General features: G+C 41.1%; 1 protein-coding gene and 1 long non-coding RNA gene across 7 annotated transcripts in view; one reads left to right on the forward strand and one right to left on the reverse strand.

Annotated features, from left to right (window-relative positions):
* The window catches only part of DIAPH2 (diaphanous related formin 2), an 890,878-nt gene extending 879,676 nt beyond the window's left edge, over positions 1-11,202 (reverse strand). Inside the window, exon 1 of one of the 2 annotated variants that reach the window (XR_012329281.1) lies at positions 10,813-11,202. Coding sequence is in view for 1 of the 2 variants with exons in the window: in XM_073799281.1 (XP_073655382.1) it covers positions 10,813-10,947 (135 nt within the window). In the remaining variant the exon portion in view is untranslated. The remainder of the gene's footprint in view (positions 1-10,812) is intronic. The other variant, XM_073799281.1, reaches the window with a different exon arrangement.
* The window catches only part of LOC109549504 (uncharacterized), a 485,617-nt gene continuing 479,928 nt past the window's right edge, over positions 10,500-16,188 (forward strand). For 2 of the 5 annotated variants that reach the window (XR_012329285.1, XR_002175813.3), the window contains exons 1-2: positions 11,282-11,508; positions 12,456-12,528. This is a non-coding gene — a long non-coding RNA (uncharacterized lncRNA). Of the gene's footprint in view, positions 10,821-11,279; positions 11,509-12,455; positions 12,529-16,188 lie in introns of those variants that run through there. The other 3 variants (XR_012329284.1, XR_012329283.1, XR_012329282.1) reach the window with 3 other exon arrangements.

The following is a 16,188-nucleotide window of genomic DNA, read 5'->3' on the forward strand; positions in this document are numbered from 1 at the left end:
CAATGCATGGTTAAAACCATGTTGACGTTACCTTCACTGAACTAGGCCAACTCAGACTCCAGAAACAGGACAGTAAAGTTAACTTGTATTTTCATCCTTAGCATTCAGCCTTAAACAGTCATCTTTCATGACTGCCAACTTTTTTTCTAACTAGAACCCAGATGTCATGTATTTATGTTAGGGCAGATTCATTACAGCTCTCAATAACCTTGACTCCCAGAATGTCAGAGCTGAATGGAACCTTGAAGACTTTATTTCAACTCCCTTATTTTACAGAATAAACTGACACCCAGAGAGAAAAGAGATAAGTAACTTGCCCAGCGTTACATTTTAAGAAGTAGTTAGCTTACTCTCTATATAACCTTTTTAAATTGCCAAGAAGCTCTTAAAAAAATACAACTTAATAGGATCAGTTATATATCCTATTTAGCTTATTTCAACTCTGTATAGCATGATTCTATAAAATAAGATGCACCTTGAAAACACGAAGCGGTGGTACTAAGATCAAAATGAAGTTTCTACTAGTTTATGGCAACATGGTTGATGACAGGTGTAGATAGGAAATGCTTTTAAATAAATCTTTCACATTCAGTCATTGATTTCCTATCCATTGGCCACCCATCTGTATGTTACTTCTGGTTTTGTAATGCCATAGGATACACCATTAATAATATTTGCAGAAACAAGTGAAAATGATGGTGATGATCTTCAGGGTTGGAAACATGCAAGTGATAATAGATTACTTAAAGGGAGGGCTGAAAGCAGGGGTTTGTAATGTAACATTCTGATCCACAATTAGCTACAACAGAGCTGGTAGAAAGAGCATGGAGCCCTGCACAATTCCTACTTTAAGGTATAGGTAATGCCTCAATTCCATTTTACACAGAGATATGGCCACTTAAAGCTTCGTATTTGGTCTCAGACCTACTCGGCTTATATAAAAATGGAGGATTTGGAGCTCTCAGAAGTTCACAAGACCATCTGAAAACGGTCTGATGAAGCAAGCATAGGATATACGCAGCAAGCCTGAGAATTTAGAGATCAGAGAACATGAGTTAGCGCTGCTTTAGTAAAACAAATACATGAAAAGCCAAACCACCAGCATGGATAAAATCCAGGCTACTTTTATTTTTTTGCATTGTAAGATTATTCTTCCCTTTAATAGCTTGTTTAAAGACCATTAGCTACTCAACCAAAGGGGGAGAAAAATGCAAGCTAATGCACTGCCAATGAAAAACAAGCTGTGAGGTCAGCCCAAGAAAAGATTATTTCTACTCACAAACGTTCTGTGTACACACTGACTCTTCTGGAACACATTGATTTTGTAATGCAAGGTATTAGACTGCAGAGCATATTATTAGAGGAAATGCTTCTGCCAAATTTATTTTAACCCATCTTAACTTTCCATAAGTTCTTGCCTTGAATCGTGGGCAATGTAAGTGAAGAGAAATTGGAGTTATGACACAAACTTCAAAAAAATGCAGTCTTACCTGTACAATCTGTAACCATGTGAAGCACTGCGGGACAAGAAAGTCAAGAAAATGACTAGGAGGAGGGCAGAAAGGGAGGAGCCTTAGGTCAGAGAAAGTAATCAACGTATTGAACCTGTAGCCTAGATCTTCAAAGACACAGCTCTCTACATTTGAGGGCTGCAATCATTCACAAGCAGGTTTAGGACAACATAGTACATACATGGACACCTTTTACTGTTTTCTCCGAATCAATGACAAATGGAAAACACCTATGATAAATGAGACATTAAACTAAGTTCTGTGCCTTGCTGAATTTCTCATCTGGTGTGAGAATAAAATCCAACTGGTCTTAACTGCAGTAGCTAGCCCGTATGGCACCTCTGTGTGAACTAGGAAAAGTGGTCCCCGGAAGTCACAGTCCTGTGAATAGGCAAATGATTTGGTAAGTGATGTGACCTCTGTGGTCTCACACCCGTGAGCGGGGCCCAACCATACACAGCGGCCCTGGTCTCGATTACACGTTTAAGTTCAAAATGTCAGTGTGCAGTCTACACAAGGTCTTGCTTTCTCCACATAGAATCTTCCTTAAGCAGCTTCAGCCAGCATAATATGCTGTTAAGCCTTTGAGATTTTATCAGTGATTGATCTTGAAGCACATAAAACACCACCTCCAGAGTTGTCCCTCCCTCGACCAAAACGAAAGGTGAAAAACGCCACCTGTCCAGCCCCAGCAATTATCACTCATCTCCTGTTTTGAGGAAAAATCACCCACCTGATTGGGTCAGTAAATGGTTAGCTTAGAAGTTGCAGGGTGGAGATGGGTTGCCAGCCTAAAGCTACCTGAGTCCGCAAAGCTCAAGAAATTATATGCCTATTGCCACGCAGCACAATAACAGCACTAAATTGCTGTCTGGAAAGTAGTGGTTACACAATTTCTTTAGTAAATCTGCGTGGAGTGTAGGCCTTTTGCCCAGGTCGATTTCTCATACTTACCCACTCCACCCATCCCCAGCTCTATCACCTCATTAGTGTAGCCTGGTTTTTCAATTTTAACCCCACAAATGTCTAAATAAGGAAACTTAATAGTTCAGACTTCTTTGTAAAGCTTTGCTCACCCAATTATCCATATGCAGCAACTTAGAGTGTATTAAAAAGGCTAAAAAACAAAGACAGACACTTCAAGTACCAAATTGGCCTGTGTATGGAAATTGAAACTAGAGCTAGTAACATAAACTTAGTTATATACGTGTGTATCAAAGAATTACATGAACCCTTTACTGACAGAACTCAAGAAGACGGTCCTTTGCCCAACTGTCTACAATTTCCCTGGGAGGGAAATTCTTGCATATAACCCCACTCCACAAATTGCAAAATGAAGAATGAGTGATTACCCAATTAGTGAGTGGAGCCAAAGATCTTAATTTGGTCTCTTTTCTCAACACAGTAGCTGTTCTAAGGAGCCTCTCCACACTTGTGCAGTCAAACTTTCCAGATAGTTCTACAGAATTAAAGACACAAGTGAACTTAACTGGAGCTGATACTTTATGATAGCACTTTATGTGGAGCAACTTTGAACGACATTTTACCATTAATTTAAAGCTGTATTTGTTTAAAGAGCTCGATGACATGTACATTAATTAGGCACACATGAGATTAAAAATCTGGTTTTTGAGGCAACTGGGGATATTTGATTATGAATTGAGTGTTAGATGATACCAAGGAATATGTTAATTTTTAAAGATGTGACAAAGTCAGTAATTTTTATAGAGATGCACACTGAAGTATGCAGGAGTAAAATGACGATATCTGGGATTTGCATTAAAGTACTTTAGCACGGAAAAAAATAAAGGATGGATGAAGCAAATGTTGAAAATCAAAATAACTACTATACATAGTTAATGGTATAATACCCAATGGTGGTTCATTATACTATCCTCTCTACTTTTTAGTATGTTGAAATTTTTCATACCTTTTATTTAAAAAGCCTTATTAACTAGCCCATATTATAACTAAAGTGAAAACTCTATTTTAGCTCTTTTATTGATACTTTTAGCTAGGGGAAAGGCCAACAAATTAAAGGTAGAGAAAAATTCCTCATAATTTTGAGCAGATCTTTACAAAAGCATGTGGATATCTATCACAGAAGAACAAATAGAGGTGTTTTTTTTAAGGATTTTACCCAACATCTTTTCTCCCTTGGACGAACACCAGAATTGCCAGGTGATTGAATCAATAACGTTTGTGAAATCATTCATTCCTAATGAAGTCGTAGATTCCTACCTAGGCCTGCCTGAATAGCCAGCTGAGAAACTTCTCACTTGCACTAGGCACCACGACATAGAGCCCTAGCAGACGGAGAGACTGGAGGCCGATTTGCTGTTCTGTATCTGGTAGCAATGTAGCTGACTCTCACTAAAGCAATACAGCAAAACCTTCATTAAACCAAAGCCTGTGTAAGTGGTGATTAGTAAGATTTTGCTTTCTACATCCTTTCATGAGAAAGGCACCAATACCCTTTTCCCCAGGCCACTTCACATAAAGCAAGCAAGGATCAAGATTCAGCTGAATGTCTGTTCAAGCTACAGCCCAAGTAAATCATTTAGACTGAAACGGATTCAGCCTGATCAGGTAAATAAGTTTTAAATTAGTGTGAATTGATTTATTTCTACTACATTCATAATAAATAGCTATGTGAAAATGTATCTCAGCCTCCCTTTACATGCATCATTTTTGAGCTGTCTTCCACTTGAGTATCTTCTACAAGATGCCCACTTGGATATCAAGTATATAACTGTATTTCAAGTCATCTGTCCATCATCTTAGTTTCTTCAGTCATGAGACAAAAGAAAATATCAAACAGCCAAAATCTGACAGAAGGAATTGGTCTCTTCTGCATGGCAGACGGAATATAGGACCAGGAGAAAGTTGGGTCTTCAATAATCATCCCGATGGTGCTACTGATATCCAGTGCTATTTAGTCAAATGGGCTTATTCATGTAAATTAGCATATACTATGTATGTACTATTTTCAGAGCATCCTGTTATTTACAGTGTTCTTTGAGACCAGGTTGGAAAAGAATATGATTTTACTTCAATGACATGTTGCTATTGCCAGAGCTCTTGACACTCAGAGTGAAATCTAGGTGGATTACAATGATAATTGTTCCAAAAAAGGAACAAAAAAAGAGATTGAATAATTTTTCACTTTCAGAGTGCCTGAAGCATAATGACTCAGTGCTATAGCTAACTTTGACAAGAGAACTGAGAGCTTTTAAACTTATCTCTAGGTCAGACTCCTTAACACATCAGTGACTCAGTTTTCTTATTTGTACAACAGCAGTAAGCTGCCTGACAAGACAGAATTGTCATAGGTATCTAGTGAAGCTTTCTTAACAGAAATTTTAAATGCCTCAAATTGACACATGGAAAGAAAAGGATAGCCTGATTCTTTTTTTAAAAAAATTACAGTGAAAAATAAAAGTTAAACTCACATCTTGTATTCATTAAACACAAAGAATTATTAGCAGAAGGACAGAATGTATAATCTTTCAAATGGACAAATGGCATTGGAGAGAGAATAAGCAATCAATCAGCATGCAGCCATACTATGGCACTTCATACAATAATAATCTTAGAACTATCAAATTGCAAGAAAGCCATTAAACTATCCAACCACAATACATTTGATTCAGGTAATGCAAGGGGTTAACAATAATGCTCTATACTTGCATAGCAATATAGAATTTCCCATATGCTTTCGCATTCATTACTGTGTTTTATCTAAACCACCTTGTAAAGCAAATCAGGGAAGCGTTTATCGCTGACTGGCAGATGTTAATCAAGGGCTCAAACCTCTGGTATTAAACAGCTCATCAGAGATCACAAGCAACTAAAAGATAGAATAAATACTGGAACCCAGGTCCTTTGGTCCTCCATTCAGTATTCTTTAGCCAATAATCTGATATCTCCTATTAATACCAATAAAATATTACTTGGGTCATCACCAGTTGTTTTTTTTTAAATTTTTATGGGAGTATAGTTGATTTGCAAGGTTGTGTTAGTTTCTACTGTACAGCAAAGTGAATCAGTTATACATATACATATATCCACTCTTCTTTAGATTCTTGTCCCATATAGGTCATTACAGAGTATTGAGAAGAGTTCCCCGTGCTATACAGTAGGTTCTTATTAGTTATCTATTTTATATATAATACTGTGTATATGTCAATCTCTATCTCCCAATTTATGCCACCTTCCCCAACTTCCCCCTTTCTTCTATGGTAGCCATAAGTTTGTTTTCTACATCTCTGACTCTATTTCTGTTCTGTAAATACTTTCATTTGTACCATTTTTTTTTTTTTTTTGATACTGGTTCCCCACATGGAAGTTCAGGCTGTGACATCACAAGAACCCAACCAAACAAACGAGGCAGTAAGGGATGAGATCGTCCAGCCAAGAAGTTTCTCGACTTTCAAAATTAGAGAAAGGACACAGAAGAATGTACAGATAGGTTCATTTGATGAAGCATATATTCTAAGAGAAAAAATGGCACATTTCTTTTTCAAAAAGCCTCTTTTCAACAGTTTACACTCTCAAAATGTCTGGCCTATAGGGAAAGAATCCCCAGCTAATAATCATTTGTTGAGTAGCTCTGCACACCAGCACCGGTCTGCAAGGTTTTCAAGAATAGGCATAAAGCAGGACCCTTGCCCAGAAGCAGTTTAAAATCTTTTGGAGGTATGAGATCAGCATATAACATTCAGACCCACGATAGGAATTCAGAATAAGGAAGAGCCTTCAGTAAGCTGAAGTTTAATGGAAGAATGAGAGAATTATGAGGCACCAGCTGGACTGTGAGAGGCGGATTAGATTTATAAAGGAGAAATATGGTGGACATTTCCAATTTGGTGAAGATGTTCAGGGTGGGTAGCAGGAAGGAGAGGCAATGGATCGGCAGGAGGAAACCGAGATGTAGAGAAATATGCCGAGTAAATGGATGAGCTAGGAAATGGATGAATGGATGCACTGCAATTGGAATCCAGGTCTCTAACCCTAAACATCAAACTCTTATGCCATTCTGCTCCTCCTAACTGGTCTTCCTGCCTCCATTCTGGCATCCTTGTCCAAGAAATTCTCCATTGTATTAAGTTTCTTTCTGAAATACAATTCTGATCAGCTCAGTCTCCTCCTTAGCATTTTTTCAATGACTTAGTATGGCTTTCAGAAAGAAGCTGAAACTCTAACATGGCATACAAATACCCATCATGAACTGGACTCACTCTCTTTTCTAACGGGTCTACCATATGGAACCTTTGTTTCAGCCACTAACATCTATCCACAGCTTCTTTACTGGACATGCTACCACGTCTCTCTACCTTTGTATTCGTTGTTCTTTCACTCTTAAATGCCTTTCCCTCCCCTTCTTCAATTAATGCCTTATTCTTCAAGCCTTGGTGCAAATGTCACCTACTGTGGTAAGCCTTTCCTTACCACACTCAAGCATCCAATTAGATTCAGATGCCTCTCCACGTTTCTATTATCACCCTGCTAATACATATTCCCATTGTTCCTTATCACACCACTCTGTAGTCATTAATTAACTTCCCTGTCTCCCTCACTAGACAATGGCACCTTTGTATCACCAATCTTCGGAATAATGCCTAGAACATAGTACATGCTCAGTAAGTGTGTGTCATACAGGAACACACTGTGCTCAGCCTTTATCAATTAAAATCAAAACATGATTTATCCAACTAAAAACAAATAACCAAATACTCAGGAAGTTATGTAAGAACCAGAACATTAACTTGTTATTTCAAGTTACTAATGTGACTCTACTATCTAAACAACCAAAGCCTTCAGGAATTATACAGAAACACAAAGTCAAAATGCAAAAACATCAAAGAATGTTAAGCCACTCTACACCATGGTATGTGTGTGAGGACTGCTGGTTCTACCTTAACACTAGCCTCTACTAATGGTTAAGTCACTGCCTTAAAAACGTGGGATTTAGGATGTCCCCTTCATGACACTTCTAGAGCTCTCTGTACTACTTGAGTTGACAAAATACATTCCATGGTTGACATCAAATTACTAATTAAGATTCATGCTGTTTGATGACATGCTACAATCTGGGCCTAACCAGATAGTTACATAAAATACAAAGCTCTACTACTAAGGCATTATCCAAACTGTGATGAGTCCAAAACAAGGTTGCCTTCATTAAAAAGAACCAAAATAAAAGGGTCATTATGAGGATGCACAGATGAAGAAAATGGAAGTAAGCTTTGTCAAATTGATTTAATTAATCTCAAGCAGAAGTCGTTAAGAGTCCTGAAATGTCGCTCTGAAAAAATTCTAATACCCATCAAAAGGTTGAGGATATAAATGAAAGTAGTTCCTCTCTATAGAAAACATGCCTTCCTTCTTCAGTTTCCCAGAACAATGAGAAACTAAATGAAAACAACTGAATCACAAGCCTTATACTGTACGCATCCACTATACGATAGCTATCAATTTAAATTTTGTATGCAGTAAAAACTTTCATTTTAGCTAATACTATATAGGTGTGTGTAATTAACCGCTTACTCCCAGACGCACTATCTTCAATATCTACCACTCGTGTGGTCAGTGTTATTTCCCTTCTCCCTTGTCGGTGACCTCCTCCTCTCCCCAGTCTCTTCAAGTGGAATCAACCGGCATTTCCTTTGCTCTCTCTCTGGTAACCCAAAAGTTCTTATTCTTCTATAGGAGACATATGCCTTTGAGAAACTGATGAAAACTATGAGGCCCAGAAAACTGAATGTACCTACATACACTCAAATTTTTTCATATGACTTCAGTTTAAGAACCCTTATCCCCCATAATCACCTACACAAATAATTTCTACTACCATATGGCTCTCTTTTACAATCCCCCACAACTCCTTTACACACACACACAAACACAATTAAGGACTACTACAGTGGTTAACAACATAATACTCAAAATAATAAAATTTAGTCTAGGTAAAGCTTTATTTTACCAGCAATATTTATTAAGAATCCCAGATGAACTCCTCTCTACATGGCCTTAGAACATGTTGAGCACTTCAGTAAGACAACTCAAAATAAGGAGTAAGGCATTTACTTTAAAAGTTTTCCAAGTCTTATTATTTGGTCAACTTTCTTGCCTTAAAATGTGCTGAAATGTCTTCCTAAATTTATGTTTATAAACTCTGACATATCTGCTTGTAAAATCAGGTAAGGCTCAAAAATTATTTTGAGTACAAAAGCAATTTCCCATTGATATTCACAAACTCTTGGATTCAAATACTTGTTCTACTATATCAAGCTATACTCAACACCAAATAGTGTTAGCTAGGAACTGAAAGTGATACCATCTCATAACTTTCTAGTTACCTTGTCAAAGCATAAAAGATGAAACAGGACAAATGACCAAAAGGATGGGAAGAATAGAATCAAGGTGTTATTACTAACAGACAGAGATAAGTGCTTTTTCTTGAGCTCACACATCCTAAAAGTGGAAGGCTCTTGCTAGATGTACCAAACTCTTTGTGGAAACTATCAGTTCGCTTTTACTTTTGCTTAAACTTTTAATCACTGTTTAAACCAGTTTTGTACTGGATCCAAAAAGAAAAAAGAAAGAAAGAAACATGATCACTCTTTTACCGCAAACTGATAACATTTCAACATCAGGATTTTTAAATACATTAAACTTTGGTAATACACTCGCAAAACTTTTCTAAGTTTTATAACAGGGGCACCCATTAATCCCATTAACCCCCTGCCAGTATAGACAATTCACAAAGAGCTTGTGACTCAGTTCCTTCACGTGTAAATACTTGGGAGGGGGGAATATGAGGACACATCAAGTAATTCTTACTTTGCCTCAAGTTAGGGTGGAATTGATGAGACTTTAGACTGGTTGTTTTATTCTACCCCACTAGGTCCCTTTCCACATAATGGAAGGCTACATATTTCCTGTAACGATAACACTTCGGTCCCTGTTTTCCAATCTGGACAGTTCATAATTGAAAGGCAAACAGCAGGCAAGGGAGAGAAGCACAACAGGTACATACCAAATGGCCAGATACCCTAAGAAAAGGCTATAGTTATATGTCACTGCCTCCTTCCTTATTATAATCAAGTTGCTGGTTAAAACAGAAAACTAGATATGCAACATGGGGCTTGTGCTCCAGACCTAAACGAAGAAACTTCAGACAGAGTATTTGCTGAATTTGTGCTAGAAAACCATATCCCCTCTGCCACCCAAATTAGAAAGTTTATTGATAAATGTCTGCCTAATATTTGACAGTGTTGGCAAAAATAGTCTTTGGCCAATATACTGTAAGAATTTGACCTGTTTTTAAGTTTCACTATTATTAAACCATTTTCCTAAGCTGAAGGAGAAAAAAAAAAAGAGGAACCGTTTTAACTGATGAGTTGAAGACACTCCAGTATTTCTCAATCTAATACCAGGCCCCATAGATTTCATTCCTCTGCACATGAAGTCAGGGGCAGGAAATGGACTGCTCCCCACTGGGGCACACACTCTCAGGACGGGGAGATTTGTGCGGTCTGCCTACTGCTTTTGAGCGTTCTTAATCAACTAACTGGAAGTACTGGACGACTCTGACGATTACACACACGACAGTCGGTGGTACCTCAGCCAGCCTCTAACTCCCACGCTCCCCCCACTCTTCCAAAGAAATGTTTCTCGGAAGAGCACATGGAGAGGCAAGGGGAAAAAAATCATGTAGGCGCCTCTTCCTTAGATATCTGGTCAAGTAGAAAGACTGGGGGCCTACGTTGTGTGTTTTTTGTTGTTGTTTTGGGAATTTTTGTGTTCGGTTGGTTAATTGGTTGTTTTGGGGTTTTTCTGTAAGTCTGTGGGTGGGCTCCCAAGTAGTGGGACTGAAAAAAAGAGCTAGGTTCCCCTGCCCGAACCCTAAGCTTTAAGAGGCAAAAACCCAGCAACTGACAAGGGTCGGAGGGGAATGGAATCGCGCAAAGAAGGTTCGCGCCCACAAGTTAGACAAACAACAGCCCCTACCCGGTACTCGGGGTCTCCCCAAGTTGGGGTGGGGCCTTTCTCCTTCCCGCACCGCCTCCCGGGCTGCCAAGAGGGAGAAAGGGGTTAAGTGGAGAAGGGGGTGCTCTTCCGCCCCCACGCCGTCTCCGCGCCTCGGCGTGGCCGCTGCTTTAGCGGCTCCCGGAGTTGTACAGCGAGGTCGCGGTCACCCTTGGGAGGGGGCCCCGGGTCCCCCCGTGTTCAACGGCAGGAGGATCCCGGGGCTCTCGCTGTCCCCAAGGCCGGCGAGGGCTGCGGGAGCACTCACCAATTTAGGTTTGTTTTTCGTTTCCTCTTCGTTGGCGGCCCGGTTCCCCGCGCTCCGCTTGTTGCTTCGGCCCCCACCGGGTTCCTCGCCGCAGCCTCCGGCGCCCGACGCCGCCGCCGCCCCGGGCTGCTCCATCTTTCTCCGGCCCTGTCACCTGTGCCCTGGAACCCCACCTCTCCTCCACTGAGGAAGCCCCTCGGGGCGGTCCCGCTGCCCCGCGTGGATTTGGCAGCACCTCCTCCTGAGAGGGGGAGAGAGTGGGTCTGCCGAGTTCACGTCCCCGGGGCTCCCGACGCGACAAGCCGTTGCCACTACTCTGCGCTGGGGCAAGCCCTGCCCCCGAGCGGCTGCAATTACCACGGTCGCCGCCGCCGCCGCCCTCAGGGTGGTGTTTAGGGTGGAGGGAAAGTAGGTGCCTATCTCTTTAAGAGGGCCTCCGCACACGTGATTCATCAAAGTGCCCGCAGTCCGCCGCCCGGGCGCGGAAAGCTGCTTCCTACTCCTGCTGCCGAGCCGGCCGGGCTACTGAGCATGCCCGGCACGGCGACAGCTGCCAAACTAAAGGACTTTAAGCTGCGGTTAAGCACTGATTTCCCTTCCTAGGGGCCTAGCGTGAAATGGGAGGGAACTAGCCAAGAGAGAGGAGGTGTAGCCCATTTTACAGATGGGGACACTGAGGCCCGGCAGGATTCACGTGTGAGTTTTACCTGAGTCTCCGCTTCCACTCGTGTAGGCCAGAGCACCTTTCCCGGCTGGCCAAGGCCTCGCTGGGGGTGTGGTTGTGCTCCCCTCCGTGGGAGGGGTTGATTGGCAAGGCAACTAGCATCCTGTAGGAAAACCCCCAAGGGGAGCGCTGATTAATTGCCTAGACAGACTGTACGGGTGAAAGTGTAAGGAGTGGGTGCTTTCTGTTGCCATGATTGCGTTGCGACCAAAGAAATACAGTCGTTCCTTTATTCCCAGGCTGCCAGGTAGTAGAAGCAGCAGGCGCCCACTGCCTAATCCCAAGGAAGTGTAAGGCTCTTTAGCCAAAGCACCTATGGAGAGCTAACAATTGGATTGAGTGCTATTTTCAGTTTCCTGAGCTACTTTGGGTTTATAGTTGTTGTGGGGAGCGAATAAGATCATGTGTGTCAAAGCTTTGTTAAAAATGTAAATCTCTAGACAAATGCTAGGTGATTTGGTGCAGCGGCAGCAACAGGGCACCGCTGGTATTCGTAATCTTTCCTCCTGCAGTTGTCAGGAAGAGGCCCACGCCGCTTTAAAAATAAAGTTCACATTGAGAACATTAGCGGGGCCGGGCAGAACTTGAATGAACCACCATCATACAATCTAGAGAAGCTACCTGAAATGTAAATTTAGATACCAGGTCTACAAACATGCTCATGTGCCTGTTATTCAGGTATCTTCAGGCTATGACCCTTTTGCCCTTCTCCCCTTCAACCTAACTTCTGCTATGCCGAAGCTAATATGTTTATGAACATATTTTTTGAGAGTGCATTAGGATAAATTTGACCATGCTGTAGGTGTGATTGTGATGAGGCAATTAACTTGGAAAGTAGAATAAAAAGAATGTTAGACATCTGAAAGCCGTCTTAATCCTGGCTTTGCCATTGTCATTAACTTTCTTTTTAATCATGCAGATGGTAAACTACCCAAGGACAGCAGAGAAGAGGGAATACATGCTCCCAGACAGGATGGGCAAGGAGCCCTAAGGTAAATTTGCTTTGTTGAAGTTTCTGTTTGACTTAAAATTTGATGTATATTCTGAATTTAACTCACTACACACACACACACACACACACACACACACACACACACACACACACACACACACACACACGTGTGATTTGAATTACTTAAATGCCCCCCCTCCTGAAAAATGGCATAGAAGTGGTTGCTGCAGTAAGATGTGACCTGGTTATCCACTGCTTTCACGTAATTCCTGTTTGAGAGATGTGGGTGTGAGCCATAGCTGAGTAACCCCCAAGCTCAAATGTTGCTTAATAATCTGCCCAGTAGATCTTTATTGAGCTCCTTAGAGTATACCAGGTGATATCCAGAGTGCTGTGGGTTAGGAGGATGAAGCTCACAGTCCTGCCCTTTAGAACCTCCTAGTCTACTGGGAGAGGCCAGTTGTTGATGACTGTGCTTCATTGCAACACATAGGAACAGGGAGCCCACGGAGCACATGAGGGGGGTCACCACCGGAGTGCCAGAGACTCTGGGACACCTTACCAAAGAGGATGATGATGTTTGAGCTGAGCCTTAAGGGTCTGACTGAAGACACTAAATATTTGTTGACAGCCTACTAAGTGTTTGATACCCTGCTAGGCATTGAGGGTCCAGTGGTGAACAAGACGGATGTGGCTTGCTCTTGTGGAACTTTCTGGCTATCGGGAAGGATATTAAACAAAAAAGTATTGAGCAATTACAAGGCAAAAAAGGAGAGTGAAGAGCATCCCAGGCAAAGGAAATGACCATAGCATGTGCAGAGACTCTGTGGTTAAGAAATTGGAGGTGACGGATAGGGGCTGCTCTTGGCAAGAGAAGCAGAACAGATGAGCAGCTTCCAGATCATGAAGGTCCCCACTTGTAGATCTCATTGGTCTGGTTTTAAAAGCGGTGAAGGCGTTGTAATACAAGTGACTTCTGTTTTGAGTGTGTGAATATTTGAAAATGGATCAACATTATTTTGAGTGTAAGGCTGGGTTTCACCATCCTCAGGCCAGGTGAAGCTACATTTGAAGTCAAATGAGAGGTACATGTAAAAGATGCATAATCTGTACTGCAAAAAGTGAGAAAGTTTGTCCCTGAGATGGCTTACATTTGACTTTATTGTGGTTATCTCAGCCCCATCTTAATTCTGGCTGTTTTCTTTTCAGCATTTTGTTCCAGTTAATGTAAACAGTCATTACAAACAAACAAACCAACCCCCTTCCTTCAAATACCAGGGCCTCTCTTGGAAGCTAACACACAAAAGGAGCCACTGGTCCCCTGCAAGGACACTTTGTCCACTGATTATGAACCAGGCACCTCACCAAGTGCAGTCCTAGGGCTGATCCCACTACATTTCTTTATTTTTACCTTCCTGGGACACACAAATAGGCCGGTGGATGGAGAGACATCTTTTCTCTGATGCTGCAGAAAGAAGAAGGCTACTACCATCAGTTGGGACTTCAAAAGTGTGTGTTAGACCCGCTGACCTTGTAGTCTCTCCCTCTGGCCTCTCATGAGTTTAGCACCCGGTTAACATTAAAAGCCAGCCCTGGGAAAAAAGAAAGATAAAAGGCTGCTAGGCTCTTTCTTCAAACTGATCTTAGAGCCATCCATTACCCCAGAGGTTTCTTTTTATTTTTTCAATTGGGCTAGAGTTGTTTTACTATGTTGTGCTAGTTTCTACTGTACAGCTAAGTGGAGCAGAGTTCCCTGTGCTATACAGCAGGTTCTCATTATTTATCTATTTTATACACATTAGTGTGCGTATGTTAGTCCCAATTCATCCTGGCTTTCTGTGTCTCCCTTCTGCTACGTGTTCTCCTCTAAATAATCTGGGCCATTAATAGAGAAATTAAAGCCAACATGGATTAGACAAAAGTAAGAAATAAACACCTCCAAGGTTATGGAAAAATATTTATGAATTAAAGGTTGCCTGAGAATAAACAAGTATTTATTAAGCACATACTACATGGGCAACACCAAACTAGACGTCGTGCGAATAAAAAAGTACCAGATGTTCTGCGCTAAAGGCATACATGTCTTCCTGAAGAATCTCCTGTTCTGCAGAATTGCACACTAAAAATAACAGGGCTTCTGGGGAAAACGTGGTTAGGGCAGGTCACTTAAACCCAATGCAAATTTGTAATCAGAGCACTAATGTAAACAATAACCATTCTAATAAAAACACTCAGGAGGTTGAATCTCCACTGGCATCTGCACCCAGCATCACAGCCATCAATGCTTGGTAGCCTTCACGCTTCCTCTTTCCCCAACGTGAATCCTCAAGGGCATTTACTTTTAATAGACGCCATTTTCATCAGAATTAAAAATCTAATTGAGGAGTAACCAACTTTTTAGAATCACACAGTGAAAGGTCTTCACAGCTTCATTATCAGTACTCACAGCTTCACCAGCTAGTTTAATGTGATGGGAAATTTAGAGGTTGTTGAAATCACTAAACCAGTCACAAAAAAGGGGCAGTTTTGTGCAGGATTCTTCTTTTTTTCTGAAAGTCTTCATATTGTGAAGGCTTCTCTTTAATTGTGAGAAAGCTGGCTCCTGATCACGTCAAAACTTAAAGTGCTAAAACACTTCACACGTGAACCAGTTGGCCTTCCACCTAATTTTAATGACACCATTCTCCTATTTACCAATCACTAATGTGCTATTTGTGGTACACAAACCCTTGTAATGGAACAGAGTGTAAAACATAAATTCTTTGCCATCAAAGGTATAAAATCTGCTTGAGAAAACAAACAAGGAAACGAATGTGTGGAACAGTAAGAGCAAATTGGCTGCCTAATTCGGAGGTCCTGACCCAAAATTCAGGATAATGTGGTGAAGGGGTGAGATTTGTCAGGCCTAGAATAGAAGTTTTCAAGGAGAACTTGAACTGCCAAGGGCTGAAGCAGAAATCATACTTGAATAGGCAAAGCAAAGAAAGGAAGTAAGGAAAAGACAACATATGGAATGGCCTGGAAACAATACTGACCAATAATGTAGAGGGGCCAGTGGGGCTTGAGTAGAATGGTGAGAACATAGATGTTGAATAATAGTAGGAAACATGGTTCTCCCCATAGCGTTTGCCCAGTATGTAAACAGATTTAAATATAAGACATAATAGTAGTGACTGATAAGGATATTTAGCAGGAATGTTATAAAATAAAGGAATATTTTAAGGAGCTGGTCTGGCAGTGGTATGCAGAATAACTGGACACTGATTCTCCAACTTATTTTTCTCTCAGTGCAGAATTGTTTTTCCCCCAAACAAAACCTTTACAGAAGCTCAGTATGTACAACAGATACAAATCTAGCTGACCTGTTTGAAGTTACTGTGGGAATGGAGATTGCAGTCCTCATGACCGCTTGGCTTCTCTCTTATCCTCTGAGGCGACCCTTTGAGGCACCAGTGCTGAGCTCTAGCTAAAACTAGATAGAGTCCTGCTGGATAAAGTCATGAGGATCAGAGCTAGAGTAGCCCCAGAGGAAATAAAGAGAAAGGAACGAATCCAAGAGATGTTTAAAGGAACACACTGTTCCTCTCCACAGATTACATACAGGAAACAAAGGGAATGAAAAAGTAAACAAGAATTACTAAAACGTTGGCCCAAGGCAATAAAAACCTAGTAGTAAACTGGGAGATAGTATCTTAACAGG

The sequence above is a fragment of the Tursiops truncatus genome, chromosome X, assembly GCF_011762595.2.
Source record: "Tursiops truncatus isolate mTurTru1 chromosome X, mTurTru1.mat.Y, whole genome shotgun sequence".
NCBI classification, from domain to species: domain Eukaryota; kingdom Metazoa; phylum Chordata; class Mammalia; order Artiodactyla; family Delphinidae; genus Tursiops; species Tursiops truncatus.